This window comes from Orbicella faveolata, unplaced genomic scaffold, assembly GCF_042242905.1.
Source record: "Orbicella faveolata isolate gen_17 unplaced genomic scaffold, um_ofav_v1 contig_13, whole genome shotgun sequence".
Taxonomy (NCBI): Eukaryota; Metazoa; Cnidaria; class Anthozoa; order Scleractinia; family Merulinidae; genus Orbicella; species Orbicella faveolata.
In genome coordinates, this window is record NW_028301540.1 from 10,582,501 (window position 1) to 10,605,000 (window position 22,500).

Below are 22,500 nucleotides of genomic sequence, written 5' to 3' on the forward strand. Positions count from 1 at the left end.
TGTTAATTAGCGCAATTGTTACTTAACCTCAATACAGTTTTTCAACGATTGAGTTTTTCAAAAAGCTGAAATTGCACGAGCCGCTTCGGCGAGTGCAATTTTAGCTTTTTGAAAAAAAAAAAAGTAAGAGTAGAATAGGTCGGTCAATGATGCAACACCACAACAGCGGATCTCACCTCAGCTTTTTAATTCCAAATTGAACGACAAAAACCGGATGATTACTTATTAATAATATAAACATGAAAAAAATTAGCGTGGAGGAAGTGCCGGAAGATCTTTCTTGAAGCCATTTTCTCTCATTCGAGAAAACTTTTTTCAAATTTTCCGCACAAAATTTTCGTCATCATTTCATGTGATATCATTGGCTTAGAAAATTCCCTTTTGTCTTTCAGCCAATCCTAACTCAGATTTACGATGTGTAATTTGCACTGGTGTTACACTTGAACTGCACTGCTCTCAGTAATTTTTTCATGTATATTATTAGACCACGAATACAATATATTCGAGATTTTTTTAATTCACTTATGGCTGTCTCTACAGGGATTTGTCATCAAACGCTATTAACTTTCTACCTGATAAAATATTTCCCTCAGTCACACTGCAGTTTCTGTATGTTTCTGTATTTTGTTTTTGTTTCTTTTTTGTTGATGGTTTCTTTTTATTTATTATTTTTAATTTTTTTTTCTTCTACCCTTTTTTTTTTACCGTATTGACGTGGAGACAAAATCGAGACCAATTTGGGTTAGAAATCTCTCCAAAACTGCCAGACGGACAGTGTTTTCATTATAGACGTTATCCTTTTTCACTGGTTATTCCAGAACAATAACTTCAATTTATTAATTGATTAGTCGTTTTAGCGTTAACACGCTTAAAGATATAGGGAAGTAAGAGGCTAAAAAACGTCTAGTTCCAAAAGGATCGAACCAAAAACTTCCTGAATACATATATACGATCATTTAAAAGGCTCTGGTATTTAAGCTACGGGTAATACTATCTTCTGGACTAAGTCACTAGAGGTTGGTGATTAGATAAGTATATTTTGTCAACTTTTATTCACTGGATGGTGATGTATCCGTTGGTTAACCATTCAAACTAGTCTGTCAAAAAATTTCCGTCATGCTACTTGAGAAATTAGCAGCTTAGGGGGCACCCACAGCTTAAGAAAAAACAAGAACAAATTGAGATCGGGATTAGAGACAAGCAAACAGGCGAAAAAGAATACCAGAATACTTGCGGGAAATTCTCATACTCGTGAGTAAAGACTGCTTTTGTTTCTTATTTGAAAAATTACATGGGAAACTCAGAGATCACTCTTGGGTTTAGATCGATTGTAATGCTCGTACTGTCTCCAACCTTGATTTTAATACATCTTTGCACAGGAATATGTCTTCAAACGCTATTACACATCTACAAGGAGGGTTGTTTGCAAACCATTCAAAACTATACAAGTTGTAAGTAAAATATATTATAATTAAATATCTGAATATTGCGGATTACATAAAAGAAAAGAAAAGAAAGCCATGGCAAGATACATAGCGAGCGGCTTAACTTCACTTTGATGCCTATAGTCTAGACTAGGCCCTCCGTGTAGGTCAAGAATAACATTAATATCAAAACGATATCATTTTTAATTTTCTGCGGAGATCACGAGCATTAATTTCTTCAACTTTCTGGTTTGTATCTTAGGGTGTGGTGTTGTTTGGTTATGATTTTCTTTTGCGTTTTTGTTTTTGAAGGTAGAAATAAATGTCAACTCGTGAAGGCTTCTTCACCGCAAAAACGTGCTTGTGAAATATTTGAAAAAATAGCAATAACTATTGCTTAGGTAAAGCTGTAGCAGAGAAGTCAACTGTTAATCAACTGTTGTTGTTGTCGTATGTTTTTCTAAAAGAAAAAGAAAAGAAATAAAACACCTTATTTAGAAAACAATACCATCAACGTCCTATTAAGCTTTGAATCTTTGTTCTGTTAATTTATGTAACATTGATCTAGGGAATATACCCACAATAATTGCTACGAAGCCCTTATGTCAGTACCAATTCAAGAAAATGTTTCCTTTTATCAAAATAGTATAATTTAACTATACACAGGGATTTGTCTTCAAACTCTATTTCAAATGTGGCACAAGGAACGTTAGCTACGCTGACAGATTTAAGTTGGCTGTAAGTCAAACAAACACCCAAACACCGTACTCCCAATCTGTTGACCAATCAAAGCCGACTAGTTCTAGACATGCAAATTATTATGCCGCTCCTCAATAATCTCAGAATTGAAAGTACTCGCCGCGAAAGACAATGGCATTCAAGACTATGAAATATTTCGAAATCGAAAGTGTCAAGTGTCAAGTGGTAAATGCTATTGAAAATTGCTTTAGGGAAAAGAAAAAGTCTCTGGTCATATAGTATACAGCGCCGCTTAAGAGGTAACGAAGACTGAAAATTCTATTCTAACTGCTACCCATGAATATCATTATGGCACAATGTCTTGCCAAGTGTGTGTCAAAATGAGAGAGGCTCTCGTTACCTCCTAATAAAGTATATTTTGAATATGATCAAGAAAATTACATCTGTTTACTTTAGAAGATAACTCTCACACCATAAGCTATTCATTTGGAATACCTAGCCTTAATAGCTAAGTGTGGGCAAAGAAAATAAGTTATCCAAAGGGTTGGCCAAAATATATCTTATTCAGTATGCTGCATCCAACACACGATGGACACTTTATGGGCTTATCTAGCAGTTCTCAACGTCGCCTGCGGACAATTCTGTACCATTACCTCCCCCCCCCCCTACCCCCTCTCAGTATTCTTTTTTCTCTGGATGGCTTTTCGTCCAGTATTTTTATTTCATTAGTTTGCTTTTAAGCATTTCCAATTTGTTTTCTTTGTAGTTTTTTTTCTTTCAACTGGGTGCTCAAAACATTTTTCTACGTGTATCTGGGTTCCAGCTGTAGAAATACAAACTTTCATATATAGATTTAGCCAAGCCGAAAAGCGGAGCTCCTGATTGCAATAACTGGCGATAAAGGAAAAAGAGAATTATTTCTCTTGGGTCTGAAACTCAAAAAATTATCAACTGTGAGCATGTAATTGTTCAGCGTGTGGTTTTGCTATTTTTTTCCAGTTAAATTTTAACAAACTATATCCAACAAGCCTAACCAAGATTGTAGAAATACGTACGCAATATATCAGGGACTTTCCAAGAGACGATTGTACAAGGAATATGTCAGAAGAAAAGTCAACAACGCGCCAAGGGTTAATTTGCACCAAAATTTTGCCTTTGCGGGTACTCCTTCCTTCTCCCTCAGAGAAATAACATGACTTGACCCCGCGATCCAATCGGAAAACCAGTAACTGGTTAGTGGTCAACTTTATAAAAACACGCAACCTCGATGAGCTCTAAACCTGAGCCCGCGATATAGTCACGTGATACCGGTCAGCGGATAGCTTTTTGTGACAGCTGTCAATTAACAATAGCGTGGACGCCCAAAATCAAAGATGTAGCTATGGTCATGGTGCTACTCTCTTAGTTTTCAAGGTATTGGCGTTCGGACGTACGTACATACGTACGGACTGTCAAGTGACGGCCAAAATTTTCAGATCGATTAGTTACCAAATTTTCTAAGGTATGGGGCTTCGCTTGCGCGCCTTTGGCGCGCAGGAGCTCCGCTATTATTTATTTTAAACGCATTTAATATTTTTGGTATGGTTTTTTCTTTTCTTTCCAGCCACTGCTATGAGTAAGTGGCTTAGAGGGCAAATATTTTCTAAGCGGACTACAGGGCGCTGATAGTTCGTAGTATCGGGGGAACTTATCTCTGATCAATTTCAGCTTAGAGTGAAGCCCATTACTAAGTCAAGAGTTTTGATCTTCAGGGACCTTTCATACAACAAACTTCAGTATGTGCCTCAGGACTTGGTCTGTTGTTTGAAGAAGTTATTCACTCTGTAAGTGCCCCAAAAGATGAGAAAGGATTTGTGTGATTATTGGGATGCAACAAATGCGATCATATCCATAATTAGTAGGAATTTGGAGAATGCCATTTACACAAGTTTGCGGAACTACTTTGCAACCTAGCTACAAAATCGTTTCAGTTTTGTTAATCATTTCGAGCTTTGGCGGTAAGCCTTTTTTTTTAAGAAGAATGACGCAACAAAATAGCCCTTACTTCCCTGAGTAGTAAAATGATGTAATTACTGATTGATCATAACTTCACACCCCATTCCAGAATATAATTTCGTACAGGGTAACAGAACAGTGAGACTTTGCAGCGCTGAATAAAATGAGTAATTGTTGCCTCTTTTTTATCTTTCTTTAGGCTTTTGCAAAACAATAGGATAACTTCTATAGCAAATGAGACTTTAGCCAGCCTCTTTATTCAATACGTGTGCGTACTACTTTTACTCAGGCATCACTACTGTATTAGGAGAACTACTATACATAGTGTTTCAATTTTGTCCACGTATCTTGATTAAAATTTCTCTTTCACGGTTGAAATAGCTAGAGCTATTACTTTTCCGCGCGATTTAATTGATAATAATTTTTATCTTCAAAAAACTGTATGGCTGAGTTACTAACGTAACTGCCTCTTCGTTAGTTTTTGATGTTTCGCGCCAAGAACTGATTAGTAGATAACATTTCATAGAATAGATGATGTAATCTTTAGTTTCGCTCTAAATTGGACACTTTTTGGCCACATACTTCAACGATTCAATTATCAAAGTTTGTGTAAAGACGTTCTTTTGCCCATGCAGATTTTAATGGGAACTCGTGCAAGTCGTCGGGTCAAAACTTGCCTTTATTTGCCATTACACTATGTTACTTAATTTTCTACAACTCCGTTGCTAACTAATCGTATTTATAAAATTCTCGATCGTGATTGGATCTCCGCGTGCCTGTTTATCATGTAATCGGTGCACGATCACGTGGATGTCCAATTACAGATATCCAGTTACAACTTTTGTTATCATTGGATACCTGTACTTGGATACCTATACCATTCGCACCTAACCGCGCCTTAATGGCTTCCTTCTTAGTGTTTCCTGCACTTTTAAAACTTATGGAAAGAGCTACTGACTTTTTCTCTCAGAAGAAGGTCACAAAATACTTTTTAACATCGAAAGTTGTTGCAGATACGATTACTTATTAATGGGATCTCGTGTCCTACAATTCAGAGAGCAACTGTGCTTGCAAATTTTAAATCTTATGAAATTACTCACGTGATTACTCCTTAAACTGTGCGTCAAGATGTCCAATTAATATTACTAACTAGGACTGTTTTCCGAAATGTTTATTCTGCAGAGACCTTTCTTATAATAGAATTCACTACTTACCAGAGGCATTTTTCTGCTGTTTGAGATCATTGCAATTTCTGCAAGTATCGATAAGAACTGTTTTCTGTAGTTATGTGTAGTTATGTAGAGTTGCTTATAGAAAGTAAATGCTATAACTGAAATACGATTGTTAAAAAGAGTACTCTACAATTTTGTCCTACAAAGAACTTTCTTGATAGGCAGTGTCAATTGGATTTCTCTGTCTTTCATGGGCAGCTTATATTGAACTGTAGGTAGTACTGATAATTTGACTTGCATTTTCAACGGAGCTAAATTCCCGCGTGCATCCATAATGAAATTCGATATGAGCAAACTAAGCATGAACCAATTCTTTAGTTAAAGGTAGTCAAGTATACCTTACTGTCCTTGCATTATTATGACAACCTGTAATAACCACCTTTTTAACAAATTGATAGATTTTTGCAGAATAACATGATTACCTCGATATCGAAGGAGACCTTTGCTGGCGCAACCAGTCTTCGCTATGTGTAAGCAGTATAATAATTGCTTTTACTGGTGAAAGGATTGGCTTCTTAGTTGTGCGCATGGAGGAGTGGAATAGTGGTACATGCACGTGATTGTTTATTCACCGAATTACTGCCTATTTGATTGCATGTTTGTCTGACTAACTGAATGACTGACTGACTGACTGACTGAGTTACTGACTGACTGACCGATTGACAGACTGACACATTACCTGACTCGTCAATCAGTCAGTCAGGTGTTTTTTCGGTGCAGCAGTGCAAAGTTACAGCATAGCTCAGTACAGTGTAGTGTGAGGCGACGAAGCGTGGGTAATGTGTTGAGATCTCACATCATAGTGTCATCTTATATTTTTTAGAGTTCTGAGCGCTAACCGATTAGAGGATATTCCGCAAGGAGCTTTCGTTAATATGTTACAAGAGCCAAAGGATGAGTATTCATCAAGTGATAAAATAATGTCAGTATTGATTATTACGCGAAAGAGAATAAATTATAAATAGGAATGGTAAATTTCTTGAAAGATAATTATATTGCCAGCCAATCTTGCAAGGCAAAAAAGAAAAATATATATACTGGGCCTGCTTTCTGTTATCTTAATTTATTCCAGTGGGGCGCTACGTTGTGCATCCTCAATGAAAACTACTGGTTCTTGGCTTCAGACCTTTTTCAATTATGGACAAGAAATGACTGGAGATTTGCTATCCGCTCTTACCTGCTCTCACCCTCCTTACTCTTGTACGACCAGAGCAAATCATTGCTTTTGCCGTTTAATATTGGTGTTATTGTTTTACTCTTATCTTTTAAGAATGCTTACGGACAACCCTATAAAGACAGTCAATTCAGAGGCATTTAATCTTGTCAATGGTACCTTAACAGTGTAAGTTGCAATGGATATTGCTATCAACAATTAAATCATATTAACTACTTGTTAAGTGAGAGTAAGATCTTTTGGCCGTGCGATAGCGAGATCAATACGGCAAGGCCCAAGTTCGAGATTTTCCCGTAAAGACCGAACGTTCGAGGTTAAAAAGTTGTTTACTATATGGCTCTTTGCTTTGGCCGTTTTGCAGGCGCGTAACGGTCCGTGGGCATTACAGGACAATACTGCCCTAGAATTGCGAATTAGAGCGCGCGTTCTATCGGCTACAAACACAAACCGTATAGTAAAAACTCATAATGTCCGAGATCTTGCCCTATCATAGAGACAACAGCCCAAACAAATAGAACACCAATATTTTTCAAGAGAACAGTGTTGGTAATTCATAAGGAAGTTAAACTAAGGTTTATCTTAATGTTCTCTGACGAAACTGTACTAGAAAACAAAGGGGGTGCTTACATAATAGAAGCACTTATTATATTAGAGCGCTTTGAAAAAAGATACTAGAGAGGGTTATAAGAAAAGGGGTTTCTCACTGAACCATTACGATATATATAAATACTTTTCTTTTAATCTGACGGTGTTTCGATGTAAGAGACGAATAAAGATGATGTCAGGTGAAGTTCCTTGAACATGTAACCGAATCTCTCCTCTGATAGATATCTGAAAGGGATAAGTTTTGCTGGGCAGGTTACATCATTTTTGTTTTTCTTTTGGCTTTCATAGTTATTGGTGTTAACTGTGTCACGCAACTGATTCTTACTTTTAGTGAAGTGAGTTAACGAGTCGATCCAATGTCAAATTCCAAGATAATAAGACAAACCTGGCGAAGTTTTGTTGTTGCTGTTGTTGGTTGTGTTGTTTTGTTTTGTTACTTGACTCGTATTTACTAACGGTTACCGTTGAATGTTGATGGTCTAATCTTTCCAGCTTATTTGAGCAATGTCAAGCGTTTCACGTATACCTTTAGTGTCAAGAAATGAATCAAAATTTATTTAGCCATAATTCATTAAGTCCACTGATTACTGATTTAAAGAAAGACGAAGAAAGATCGTTATTAGGTATTTAATTTATTCTTTTCGATTTTTATCTCGTTTATAACAGATATTTGATACGGACGAAGCTTAAAACAGTGAGCCTGGAGTCCTTCATGGGATTCCGTGGTTTAGATTTACGAATGTAATGTATCCTATAATGAGCCATATATTAATGTATATAGATAGTAAATTTAGGCCGAATACTAAGAAATACCCCCACAAACCCTTCCCCACCCTTTCTTAATGGGACCACTATAATAGGTGATTAAGACAGATGACCTTAATTGGAGTCTTCCCGAAACGCTAGAGAGTAGGCTTCGCTGTCCCTTTTAGAGCATCAAAGCTATCACAAGGAACCTTGGAGGATTTACAGCACGTCCAAAGATATTTCTGTTGAGTCTAACATTAGGAGATGACATTGTATCACGAACGAATAAAGTCATTATTTATTTTTATTTTATTTTTTTATTTATTTATTCCTCCAATTCCTTATTCCTCCAATTCCTTATTTATTCATTACTTACAGTCAAAATATCATATCCTCTATCTTGGATTTCAACGATATTTATTACACGTAACAAAATGACAAAAAGTGGTTACAAGCTGGTGAAAACTAATGAAGGACACGAAAACTATCATTACAAGAGTTTTAAGTTAATGCGGGAATCACTCTCCTCCCCTCTTCACCCTATGGATCTGAATAGGATACAGCATACTTCTAAAAACTGAATCAAGAGTTGAAGTTAGCTATCCACGAAACATCTTTTCACAGGACATTATGTTTCCTAGCTATATATATAAGGTATGAATTGTATTTATAGTCAAGCTTTGAATTCACAAATCATCTTTAGGCTTCTCTTAAAATCTACGTTTTGCTTTAGGGCGATAACGAACAGATCCATTGGGAAGCTTGAGTATCACACAAACGGCACAGCTCGCGGTACAATATATCTGTAAGTATTTAAGAGATCGTATCGTTTGTTTAAATCTGATACAGTATTTGTACGTGCGCTGTACAAGTGGTCGATGTACAACTCCTCTGTGGCCGCTGTTTCATTAGACTCAGTTCTGAACCGATGTTACTCATTCTCTGTTACGCTAAGTTTTATTGACATTCCTTCAAGTTGTAACTGTTCAGTTCTGTTAAGATATTTCCAAAGCGAGCAGTTAAAATCAAAACAATTTCAAGTGAAAATGGTGAAATAATTGAAATAATCTCACGGGTTTCACGGTGAGATTCTCAACACACCTTCGGAAACTGTTCATTTATTATAAATGGGCTTAGACAAACCCAGTATAACTGATCAAACCTGAATCAGCTGATTGTGTACCATTCCAGGTTTTAGCGAACGACATTCGTATCCCTCATGATTATAATAATTATGATGAAGACTAACAATTAAAGTGTTAATTTCATCTTATCTTTGACTTTAGGAATTATGCAAGTTCGAGTACCGAAGCTGTGAAGGTGTACAATCCATACAGTCAAGAAAATATAGCCATCATTTCCGCTCTCTTGGCATCGGGATTCAGACGAATACCTGACGATCGCCCCGATGCTAATTATCACACATTCCTACCATGTCCGCTGGGGACCTTTTCCAACTCTTCTTCTAAGGGAGCTGAGGGATGCATAGAATGTCCTCCAGGTATATAATCAGGATCCTTTTTGGTGGCTTTTAGATTTTTCTTCAATGAGGCTGCAAATCAGACATGCGTGCTGGCGTCATGGAATCTGGAGATCATGTCAAAATGCTTTAGCAGACCAGTTCTTCATTTTCCCATGACGCCATAACACCCATTAAAAGAGGCTAAAACGCGCCTGTAAATATTTATTTCCGTGGCAAAAAGTTCCGTAATGAGTAAAATTTCATACAGTCTCTGCATCGGCTTGAACGCAGGAAGGAATATGTCCGTTGCAAGATCAGTCAACTAAGTCTTAATTGCAATAGTGCAAAAATAATTATGTGCTGGAAAATTGTAATTTTCACTGCAATGATTTTCGTAGAGTCTTGATTGTATTCATTTATTTATAAAGGTGGATTTTACTCTGATGATGAAGGCCACGTAGCAGAAAGCTGCAAGAAATGTCCAACTGGTTCTTTTGTTCCATTTGATAAGACACCAGGGAAACGACCCCAAGATTGCAAGACATGTCCGGAAGGTAATAGTAAATGACTATGTCCTCCCAAGTGAGATCATCGACCCTAGTGAACTGAACACTTACTGACTTAAGGATATTCATTCCGTGTCTATCTTTCGCGCCAAAATTCATGCAAAAGTTTTCTCTCAAAATATTCCAACTTAGGCAACATTACGTGTTGTAATATAATGCACTTCCTTGTCACCCCTCGGATATTACCAAAATTCGTCCAAAGAGTAACAGTAATACTGGTTTTCAATAAGTCCACTAATTTAAAAAATGCACGCGAAGGATTAACGTGAGTTCTTTTTCGAGAGAAGTACTTCCTGCGCATGATTGTGAAAAACGAATATTCAATATACAATAGACATCAAATCAAATTCCGCAATGAGTGAAATGAGACCTTAAGCGAGGGTATCTTCTTGGTTAACCTAAGGGTCACAATAGGAACAGGCGTTACGTTTTACAAAATTTATTCAGAAAATCTCATTTCTGGTTCCAATCTTTAATAGGGACGGATACTGATTTCTATGCTGGATACCGTGCCTGTACATGTTTGGACGGATTTTATCGCACCCACATGTTTGAGCAATGTCACAAATGTGGACAAGGTGGGCTGAAATGTCAGGATGAATATGCTTCATTAAAACCTGGTTATTGGTGGGAATGGCGGAACGAGACGCACAAAGATCGCTACAGAGACTATATAGCAAACCTCTTGACATCTTCCCCGGCGTTAGATGCTTCCAGCGTTCAATTCCCATATCAGATACCATTACCTTACATGTGCCAGGTGGAGGAGTCTTGCCTTGGAGGTCTAGATTCCCCTTGCAAAGAAGGCTATGAAGGTCCGCTCTGTGCTGTTTGCAGTACAGGATATTACAAACACCTACAAGCATGCACACAGTGTCCATCAAGGCATTGGGTGGTTGGACAGCTGTCGATAATTGCAGCCATAGTGTTTATAGTTGTTGTTCTCACAGTGTGGACAAGCAACAGAAAGAGAAAGAGGGGAGGAGGAAGCTCTTTTTTGGACATGTTATTTTCCAAACTTAAGATCGTCATTGGATTTTACCAAGTCACCCACGGTTTGCTCGAAGCGTTCTCGTTCATAAAGTGGCCGGGTGCCCTGGAACTAATCACGAAGTATTCAGAAATATTACAAATGAATATATTTCAGATAGCACCCATTCACTGCTTATATCGGGGATTAAGAGTGGATGCCTTTGCAAGCTTGCTGGCGGTAATGGGGTTTAATGTGGCTGTCATTAGCATTTCGGGTTTCAGTTATGGTTTGCGTAAGGTTTTTGTATTAAGAAGTCGATTGCTTGACGACAAGGCCAAGTCAGACAAAATCTCAAAGGCGAAGGAAAGCATATACAGGAATTAACTTTTTTTCCTCTATGTGACGTACCTGAGCACGTGTTCTAAGACCGCCGCCGTTCTACCGCTCGCTTGTCGTAAACTCTGCCGAGACAAAAAAGAAGAGTCTTGTCACAAGTATCTAAAAGCAGATTACAGCGTACTATGCGAAGGTCCAGAGTACAACCATTTGCTTGTCGCAGCGTACATTGCTACTGCCTATATCATTGCCCTTCCTGTGGCGACATTCGTCGCGCTTTGGAGACAAAGACGAGTAATATCAGCGAAGAACGAGGCACAAGAATATACTGATTCTAGCAAGGAGGTGATTACTGGATTGCGGTTTCTTTTTGAAAACTACAAAACTCGCACATGGTATTGGGAAGTGGTTGAAACGTCTCGCAAAGTAATTCTGACTTCTGGTCTGATTCTTGTGGGACAAGAGAGCAGGTCCTACATTGGCTTGGCATGGGTCATCGCCGGGATGTACGGAATGCTTTTCTCGTGGAACGCACCCATACAAGACGTGGTCGAAAACAGACTAATGGCTACGTCCCTTGCCGTAACTGTTGTCAACCTGGGTATTGGAGCTGTCAGCAGAATACCTGCAGAGAATATACCAACCTCTGTCAATCCCTATAGAGACGCAGTATTGTTCAAGTTATTAGTGTTTGGAGCAAACGCTTTGGTGATTGGTCAACTGGTTGGTAGGATGACACTCTTAACTCAAGCTTTAATCACTTTTGCTGGTAAAAATGAGTTGATTGGAGTGGGTGGGAAGAAGCGAAGTGTAGTGTAATGGACGAAGTGGAGTGGGTTGAGAAAGATTGGGTGCGGTGAAAAAAGCGAAGTGAAGTGAAGTGGGGGACATGGGGTTGGGCAAAGAGTAGTTGGATATTTAGGGGGATGGGTGCAGAGAGTGAAATACAGTGAGGTGGGGTGGACTGGACTGGAGTTGCATGCTGTGGTTTGTCGTTGAGAAGAGCACAGATAGCAGTTTGTGGCTCCTGCTTTATTTCATTTCACCTTTTTGGAACTATTTGTGGAGACCTATTTACAGTAGGTGTAGCACGCCTGGTAGCCCACTCAATAAAACACATTATTTTAGCGTCTCAAACCTACCTCTATTTCATTTACTTTTCAGTTCAGTATGCAGTGTTTCTTTACCGCTATCTCAAGGAATGGCTTAAAAATCCACATTGGTCCTGTTCTTGTTGTCTGGGTTTGGTTCTCCCTTTCTTTGACTTACAAGGGGAAATTGGTGCTATGGTTGAAACGAACATCCTAAACAACCAGCTAGGAACAGGATCAAACATCGAAAGACCCAGCATTCTTTCCTGCGAGGACGACAGTTGCAATGTTGTTGTCGGGATTAGAAAAGGTGAACAAATTGATAATAGAGAAGTAATGGCACCGAACGGCAGTAAGCGATATGTGGAGCTCAACAACACAAAATGTAATCAAGGAACACAGACGGAGCCCTTTTTGTTGTCAGTTGCTCTTATTGCGGTACATAAGCCAGCGGATAAAACAGCACACGAGGAATCTCTGTGATAACAATGTTATCCGATCAAACATCAAGCAATGAGCTTTGTAATTTATTGAATAATTAAGTATACCAGAGGTGGAGTACATTGGCTATAGGCGTAATTTTCATTTTGATCGATGTTTAATTCAGTCATAATCAAACAAAACTTAAAATAGTTGGTTTGTATATCTGCTAGCCAGTATTTATGATATTCATGTTTCATTACTTATTTATTGCCAAGAATGTCAGGAATGTATGTAGACACACCAGGCTATATTAAAAGGATAGTCGATAAACTTTTATATATGATTAAAAAACGGTCGACTTTTCTTTCGTTGTAACAGTAGTCAGAATTTCGTTACCAATGTTAACATTATAAATAAGAACTATCCTAAGTTTGTTAGTTCCTACAATGTACTTTTTTTAATGATGAGGTTAGACTGAATGCATCAAAATCTAACGAATGAAGAGAGCATGGCAATTGGTATACATAACCTGTTCTCACTTTTACAAAGAAGTAATTGTTGACATTTTAATGATTTCTTTTAATTTCAGTAGACTCAAAGTTGGGAAATAAAGAACTCGCAATTACCGATATTCAGTTTTCTTACATATTAAGCGTAAATATGAATGTTGCAAAGCCGTGAGTAAAATCATGAAGAGATTCGATATCATCTTCCAGGGGCGGGAATGATACGATATCACTTCTCCGATTGTATTGTCCAATTGAATACCTCTATATAAATGTCTCAGACCAATCGTGTTGCACGTTTTATTTATGCAGACGCCAACTTTGACGTGAGAGCTCTCTTTCCAGTTTTCCAATGGCGGTTTGGCGAGTTTTGTCTTGTTTTTTTCCAGTTTCTGAATGTTGGAAATTCCTCTTTGTAACTTTGCTTTTCATGATCATGCTAACACTTATAATTCCTTTCACATCTTTATCGCTGATTTCAAATAAACATTCATGAGAAACAGTCAAAGCAAATTCAAACTATTGATTGATAGGCACAATTATGCTCTTAAGTGCATTTTAATATGTCTCTTTTGCATAACATAAATTATTAATATATATAGAACGACGCAAAGGGTAGACATTTTGCAAACTAGCTGCGTGGAAACAGCAATCCATGTCAAAGGCTGTTTCAACAATGAAGTTATAGAAATTAATACGGAGCGACTGCTCTCTACACTACGAACGGAGGCGAAGAAGGATTTTCAAGAAACAAGATCTCGACAAAGCAACCATTCTTTAATTAAATTCTCCTTAAATAATCCTTAGCTTTAGACAATGAAGGGCTTAAGGCAATGGGGTTTGTAAACAACTCCAGTTATTGCGCTTTTCAGTAGCATTTGGCCTTAAAAAGCATATAAACCTACTTCAAACAATGCACATCAAGCAGTCCATACAACCAAGACCGTATTTACTGGCATAAACCTCATGTTTCTTTATAGACCAAAGTATGGACAGTGGTGTTTAGCATGTCATTTTGTAGTAACCTTGCACTGCCGAGATTTAAACAGATTCTGTCGGCTTCCTGAAAATGTTTGCTTCTCACATGCTTGAAATGTACCAAGAAAACCCTGGCATGATGACCGATTGTTAAAGCGCCCGTGTTAACTTGAAAGTCGTCCTCATTATCCTAATATGAGGAAAAGAGTTGGTGCATATAGGCTGCAAATCGGCTGTGAAACAAGCATAATGTGACACCATCATAACCTGGTAGCAAGCAATATTCATTAATGCAATTGTAACCGAAAGTAAGGGAGAGTTCCATTTGTTTCAATTTAAATTTTTTGTAATTAAATATTGTATAAACACTATTTTTAACACGATGTACCGCCGTGACTACTATGATAGATAAATATAGATTACTTCATGGTTGGTGAGCGCGTACGATTTTTGTTCACTAGTTTTGAAGAATCGCAAACGAACGAGCGAGTCTTCGAGCGAGTGAGTCTGCGATTCTTCACAACAAGTGAATAAAAATCGTACAAGCGAACTAACCATGAAGTAATTTGTTTATTATATTAGCACTGAGATATTACAAATGTCTGTAACTTTAAATCACAGTCAACTGACCACAAAAGACAAAGAAGTCGCGAAATCGATTTCGCTTTTATTTAGACCCAATCAATGCTGTCAAGACGCCTAAAATACTGAATTCGAATATGCTTAAAGAGGCAAAACTGCAGTTTTAAAATAATTCATTTCAAGAAAAAAGATTACAAAGCCCATTCAAAGAAATTTAGGCTTACTTTTGACATTTGAAGAGTTTCTGAAAATATTAGCTCACATAAGCTTTCAAACTAACAAGGAGTTTCTACTCTGAATCGGAGTCGAGTACTTTAAGTCTTTTGCACCGCTTTGCAGACTTTATCTGAGTTTCTGGAGTGGCCAAGGTCGGTGATTGATTAAGGCTGCTGATAGAGATGTTGAACTGACCACCATGAATAACAGCACCGGTAAAGATCGACATTGCTTGCTGGCCTTGTTGATAATCTGCGGCCGAACTAGCTGAATGAACTGTGGTCGTAGAACATTCAGAAACTTGAGATTAATTCGAATTCTCTACATCATGCGCTCTCCCTGTACTTAGTTCACTCAAAGTATGAGACATTTTTACCTGCTGTTTTTCAGGAACAACTGAATAATTTGCCACACTCGACACGATCAACAATAAAAAGGGTCCGTTGTTTTTTAGGGGCCTAAAAGGCCGCGGTCCATTGACTACTGCAGCATCTTCGGTGCGCCAACGATACTTCAGATCAGCAGCAAATAGAATGGTACACTTTACACGATACTACAAAAAGTACCGACTCTCTGAAGAAACCACTTGACAGCCTACAGACTGTCTAATCACACAAAGATTTTCATAAAAACCAACGAAATAGTTTACGAGTTTTGTAAATCACGCCAAAAGCATTTTTTACTAATGTATTCTCTCAAGTGAAAATACGGGCTGTGCCAGACTCGTACCCAGTCGCTATTTACGTATTTTTGGGAGAGAGAAGATTGGATACTAGGGTACATTCAGGCGCGCGGGGAGTCATGGGCAGGGTCGAAGGCAAATTAGCTATTTTCCCTTCGACCCTTCCTATGACTAACCGGGCGAAATGACTGTTTAAGGCAACGAGCTCAAGGAGCTTAAGGCAGTGACTTTTTGTTAACAACTTCAGTTATGGTGTCTTCAATTAGTCTTCGTTTTACTTTATAGCCTTAAAACTGAGCATACAAACGAACGTCAGTTGAGCAATACAAATAAAACAGTCCCGGAGCATTAATCCCATACTGACAAAAACAAGCCTCATTCTACTTGACGTCCAAAGATTAATGCACAGTGGTGTTTAGCATGTCATGTAGATGTAACCTAAGAAATGGCACACGATTACACAACAATGTTTTGTTTTGTTTTTCTGGCGCTTTCCAAAGAGGCGTAAGTAATTCACGAAATAGCGCACGTGAAACTGGGTGGAACGATTATCCGTTGCCGGCGTATACCAAACCACATTTCAACAGGACCAGCTCTATTCTGCCGATAAAGCCTGCACGTTATTTTCTATGAAGAGTGTTGCGTAAAAATAACTAACTTTTTTGCTCAGCGCTTTCATGTTACGCAGTTAGTCATAAAGGATCTTATATCGCGACACGAAGATATGAACTTTATTTTCAAGCTGTAGAAACAATACTTTACGAACAAGCGCAGCTAAAGAGTAAAATATTGGGGATTTTTAACACAAGATATTATCATATATTATTACACATACATATTATACATTTATTCTATAGACAAACTAACTGTTGACGCAAACAACTGTTAAAAAGCGGTCAATGGCGTGATCAATATCCTCTTTACCGAGAACATGAAAATACGCCGCTGGAGCCGCCCGGATGTTGTTTGGTATAAATTTTTCAATTTTTCAATAAATCACTCCTGTCTGTGTAATAAATAACTCTAACTAAAACAGATTGCTTAGCTGAGGATGTTTTTTTTTTTTACCAATCAGTCTTTGTGAATATAATAACGAGTACGAGGAGATTTAGAAAAACGTCAAACAGTATTCACGGCTCGATAAACAGGCGTAGGAAAGAAAAGGTTAAAGGGTTTGAATATAATATCTATAGACCTTTATAGCTTGGGCAGTTTCTTTTCCCATTACAGATCAGGTGATACTCCCTAGATAATTTTTCCTATATCCATCTAAAACTCACAAGCGCATAATCACATGAAATTAGGCAACAAACCTCTCAGGATAAAAAGGTCATTCAATCCAATCAGTTGACGCACAGATGTTAATTCTCTGTTTACATGTTTTATCAGCTGACCAGAAATATCGCCTACCCAGGTGTTGGTACGTATATAAGAACGCTCAACAGTAGCTGTTTTTGACGCGTGAATACGTCATACCCAAGCAAATTTACTGCCACAAGATTTCCGACTACAGCATATAGCCGCTTAGAGCTTACTTTACCTGTCTCGAGTCAAACAAGCAAAGAAATTCGTTATGGAGTATTTACTAAAACGATTATTTCGTTTTCTGTTGGATACAGATGATAATAACCATACCTCGTTGTTTATTTATTGCGATAACCTCGTAGCCAATGGAATCGTTTGTTTTCACGCTACATAGTGTTTGCAGATCGATAATCAGGTTGTCGAAACGTTAGTCACCAACAACAGTTCTTTTCAGAACCACACTCACCCGGACGATCACACTATACGAACTACTGATACTCCTGGGTTCAAACCATTTACTGAATAATCACGTTTTATTCGCGCGCTATCGCAGGTCTCCTTTTTCTCCATTTTATGGGCGTTTCATTTTAGTAAGGTGCTGTTGAGTGGCACCTTTAGTTAGGAAGTTTCCCCGAAAAAACTTCCAAACTATTTATTTTATCTAATTAGTACTTTTTTAATTTTCAGGTAAGGCTTTGCAATTCAAACGGAACAAGATATGGAAAACGGAGTACGATTGTGTTCCAGTGTTCAGAATTTCATAAAATGCTGTGAAAACCCGGAAGAATCTTGCTCTGCCGAGATTTATAGAGATTTTGCTAACATCTTGAGAAAAATTTGCTTCTCGAGTGCTTGAAATGTACAAAGAATCACCAGGCGTTATGCCCGATTGTTTAAGATTTCATTTGAACGTGTAAATTTGAAGGTGAAAATTTGTCTTAATTAAAGGTTTTAGTGAGAAGTACTCCTCCCTCCTTGTCCGGCCCTATCCCCCACTCGGGGGCAAGGAACTAAGCACTCCTCCCTCCTCAAAGTCAATATTCAGTATAACGTATTGTAAGTAACTGTATGTACAGCAAGTAATGTAAGTAGAGTATTATATTGTTAGCAGTGTAAGTAGCCCGTATTGCAAGTAATTGTATTTTCTGTGAGAAACTGTATTCGGTATTGTATTGCCAGCATGAGTAACCCGTATTGTAAGTAACGTAAGTAATGTTCTGTGAGTAGAATAGCGTAATGAGACCTGCATTGTAATGTTTGTAGAATAGTGTTTTGTAAATTAAAATTATTAAGAAAAAAAAACATGGTCGTCATTATCCTCATTTACCTCTCCCTACATGTAAATGAGGAATTTGGTTGATGCATGTAAAGGCCTGTCCAAACGGGAAATGTTTGGCGACCAAACACCATCAAACATTTTTTGGTGACTAAACATTTTACCGTTTGGCCACCTTGTTTGGTGCTGTTTGATCGTGTTTGGTCGTGTTTGATCAAATTTGAAGACCATCAAACATTCGATCAAACAACTTAAAACTTTTCTTTTGTTCTCGTGTTTGATGGGCGATGTTTTGTTCGCTTGGACAGCCGTATCAAACATGTTTGGCGCGCGCATACCTATCACGCGTGCTCACCGGCTGGTATCCATAGCTTGAACTGTGTTTAATCAAATATGTTTTAACCGTTGGGTCACTAACTTCGACATCAGCATGTTTGGTCACCCAACAATGTTTGATGATGTTTGGTCACCAAACATTTCCCGTTTGGACAAGCCTTAAACTGCAACCTGAGTGCAAAATTAGCTTATTGGGACAATATAATAACTTGGTCGGAAAACAGCATCATTAACGTAATTGTAACCGAACAAAATAAAAGCTCAGTAAATGTTTACATTTGCCTCTTGGAAACTTTCTTTTCATCGCCTTAACTAAGTTTCCCAGCTACATCAAAGTACTTATTTCCTGCACTCTTTGACCAATCAGCTTTTGGCATACTGAATAAGTTCCTTGGCTTTTTTAACCTCAGGTTCAAAAAAAGGTATAATGCCGCAATGATATTGAGGTTTGAATCTCTCATTTTCAAAGGTATTCAACATTTCTGAGGATTCTTTTAAGATGAGACAGTTAACACGAACATTTTTGATTTGGAAAGCGTGGAAACAAACACACAAAATCGTGGAAAAACCACAACTATTAGTCAATTTGTTTTAATGTAGAACTTTTATGATTATTATACTGCTGGTGTAACACTGCTTTTTTAACATATTGTGCTGCTGTCAATACTTATGGCTACCTTGTGACACTGATTGACACAACCTCTCAAGCAGTGTCATGAACACTTTTCGTTGTATGCGTATTCACAGTTAGCAAAACGCTAAGGAAAAGCGAATTATAGAGTACAAGTCTGTTCTTGTTTCTAATGTCTCTAACACTTTACCTCTTTATAATGTACGCTATTAATTACCTCCATTTACACTTTTCATTTTTTTTTTTTTTTCATTGCCCTAGCAGTTGCCTCAAACAAAAGGCTTTTTTAATGGTACTTTTTTTCAGTTTTCTGAATGGCATTTGAGACTTTGTTAGCAGATAATTATTGTTTTGGAATATTTTTGTGTTTTTTACCATTTTTCTCGTTTCTTTAAGTCAAAAAAAATTAAAATCCAAAATGACTTCATCTGACCCGCACGACCAACACATAGCCATTTTAATTTATAGAGCAAGCTGCTAAAGGAATTATGGTTTTGAGGTCTATTGCCTACCATTTTCGATATGCAAATAAAGCAGTCACTATTATAAAACTATTTTACATTTCGATGAGGTGTAAAAAAGTTTCGGTAATAAAGCAAGGTCTGGGTTGATTCGTGATGATAGAAGTTTGATACTAGATACATGATACCCCCAGAGAATAACTGCATTTCAAAAGTAGCAAGTTTTGTATAAAAACAGAAACAAATGAGGCCTGGCTTCTGCTTAAAGGCTGGATCACTAACGGACATAAAATCATACAATGGATATTGCCCAGTTAAACTTTGCGTCTGTGTGCATGGATTATAAATTTTGAGGTCCTGTAATTTCCGTTCTTTATGCCATTCGCTATATTAGAGCAGATTGAAACTAACAACTATTTTCTTTAAGCCGAGAAGTAACTTTTGGTTATGATAAAAATTCGCCATGCCCTTTGCAAAACTCTACAAATCATAATTAAAACCGAAGATCTGGAAAATGTTTTCCATAACACCTGCATATTTACTGTTACTTCTCTCTGACATAAGTTATTTCTTCCTTTTATGATACATTTACTCCTCAGGAAGAGTTCTTATAGGCTGTAAGATCTTAGCGGCGGTCGAAATGGCCACCGATACAATTGACAATTGTTCCTGAATCTTTGAGGTGTCATTAGTGTTCAATGCATTCGTGACGCCGGTAAATTTGCCTGCACCGAGAACATGTTGAAACACATCGGGGTTGGGGTTCAATACTCTGGAATCTATAAAAGCCTTTCCCACTTGAGTCAATTGGTTGTTTAGCGCCTGCAATGCTACAGACTCTGCCTTTTCTTTGCTGCTTGTTTCAAGGACTGCGGACACAAAAGAATCACACGCTCTCACAAACTCAAGAAGGGATCTGTTGACAGCCGACAACCCATCAAGTACACGTTTGTCGTTTGGAAACGAGGTAGAAAGAGAGAAAAGACTAGACTGCGCCTGATGTAAAGAATGGTTCAGCCGCGGTAAGTCCAGGGGGATGATTCGGGAGTCGGCTAAATCCAAAAGCATGCCTCCCATAAGTAAAGTCATGGCACGGTGAATTTCAAACTTTGGATCAGCAAATTGCTCCACCCAGTAAAAGGTGTCTTCTTGCGTATGATAAGATGGATAAAGTTGCCAACCACCCTTGTCCTTGTCATAGCCAAAGAAATAACTGAAATCTGCAGATGGTATACCTGCCATGAAATGAAACGGGATGTAATCACTTGCGAACTGGTAAGGCCAAAGTTTCGGTTCACCCGGGGTTGAGGGCTTCGGTCCTCGCTTCAACATGACATCATACATAGTTTCGTACTTCCCTTCCTCAGTAGGTACCTTGACCATTTTTGTCCACTTGTAGATAACACTACCAAGCAACGCGCCGGTCTGGGCAAGAAGAGTATAATTTCCCTGAACAGGAACATCGGTGTTCAAGTACGCGACACCTCGTTGCTTGAAGATCAAAGAGTTTTCCTCCATCCATTCGACAGAGCCAATCAAGCCAAATTCCTCTCCTCCAAAGTTGCACAGTTTTATGGTCCTCCGAGGCCTCCAGCCCTGATTCAAGAGCCGTCCCAAGACTCGGCCTGTCTCTGTCAGGACCGACATCCCAGTCAATGCGTCAGCGGCACCGTAAACCCATGAGTCCCGATGATTTCCTAGAAAAACGTAGCGGTTGGGTTCCAGCCGCCCAGTAATGGTGCCAATCACATTATAAATTGTCCTTTGAACCAGCTGATTGTTGATACTTAACTTGATTGTTCGGTTCTTTTTCTGAAAGCCTTGATTGAATCGCAACGTTAGGTTGAGCTGTTTAAGCCATTCCGCAGGTATCTCATCCCCTGCAAAAATTTATAATCGATACGATTTCATGAGAAACTGAATTGCAAACAACACTCTAATCAAGGTAACGGCCCAATAGCTTGGAAACTTTCCCTTTCCCTCTTATTAACACTGAAGAGTTTTCACACTAAAAGAGATTTTGACAAGGAGCTCGAGATGGCGCGAAGATGATTATTCGCATTCTTTCCAATAATCAACTAAAGTAAATCCATGCGGCACTAGTTTGAGTCCAAGTCTGAGGGAAAGCGGCCCATTTCCACAGAATGTAGCGCGTACAATATTTTGCTGTTTATCGGACTCTCAAGAAACAGATAGCCTCTCAAGCTGTACACGAGATTATGTTTGAGAGAAAAAAAAATACTTGCCTCCAGCTTGCTCTAAGAGAAAACGCGCAGTGCCATAAGAGATGGGTTGTAGAAGTATTGGTAGAATATCTTTCCAATCCTTCAATGCCTTCTGATAGATTCCCTCTTGAGAAGGGAAGCTCTTTGTCAACGGGTCTCCAAACTCGCCATAAATCCCTGCAAGTGGCACTGCTTCAGAAGAGAGCCATGCCGCGTGAGGGTAAGTTGAACTCCGACCAAGGCCATCCGGAGCGTATCTTTGTGGATCTGGGTACATAAGTAGCCCTTTAGCACCCTTGCTGGCAGCCAATTGAGCCTAAGAGAAGATTTTTAAAAAAATATTTGATTGTTTTCCAATCAAGCCAGCTAATAATTGAATCAGCATAGATGTGCATTTCTAGGAAGCTACTGCCTTCCAAAATGACTCAATTACCCTCTTCATAGGACCATCTTACAGTACAGACCCCAGGCCTAGACGTCTTTTCAGCCTATATATGAAATCTAGGGATTTGAGTCTCTGATTATATCAAGGGATAATTGATCTAAAGAGAACCAAAAACAACTATTTATCCTT

The 22,500-nt window shown here is 38.3% G+C and overlaps 1 protein-coding gene and 1 pseudogene across 1 annotated transcript in view; one reads left to right on the forward strand and one right to left on the reverse strand.

Annotated features, from left to right (window-relative positions):
• LOC149114943 (uncharacterized) overlaps positions 1 to 12,788 on the forward strand; it is a 27,747-nt pseudogene extending 14,959 nt beyond the window's left edge.
• Positions 12,789 to 19,184: 6,396 nt separating this feature from the next.
• Positions 19,185 to 22,500, reverse strand: part of LOC110055177 (putative N-acetylated-alpha-linked acidic dipeptidase) — a 7,886-nt gene continuing 4,570 nt past the window's right edge. Inside the window, exons 4-5 of the mRNA XM_020761547.2 lie at positions 21,948 to 22,242; positions 19,185 to 21,581 (exon numbers count right to left, since the gene is read on the reverse strand). Coding sequence (XP_020617206.2) covers positions 20,290 to 21,581; positions 21,948 to 22,242 — 1,587 coding nt within the window. The 3' untranslated portion in view covers positions 19,185 to 20,289. The remainder of the gene's footprint in view (positions 21,582 to 21,947; positions 22,243 to 22,500) is intronic.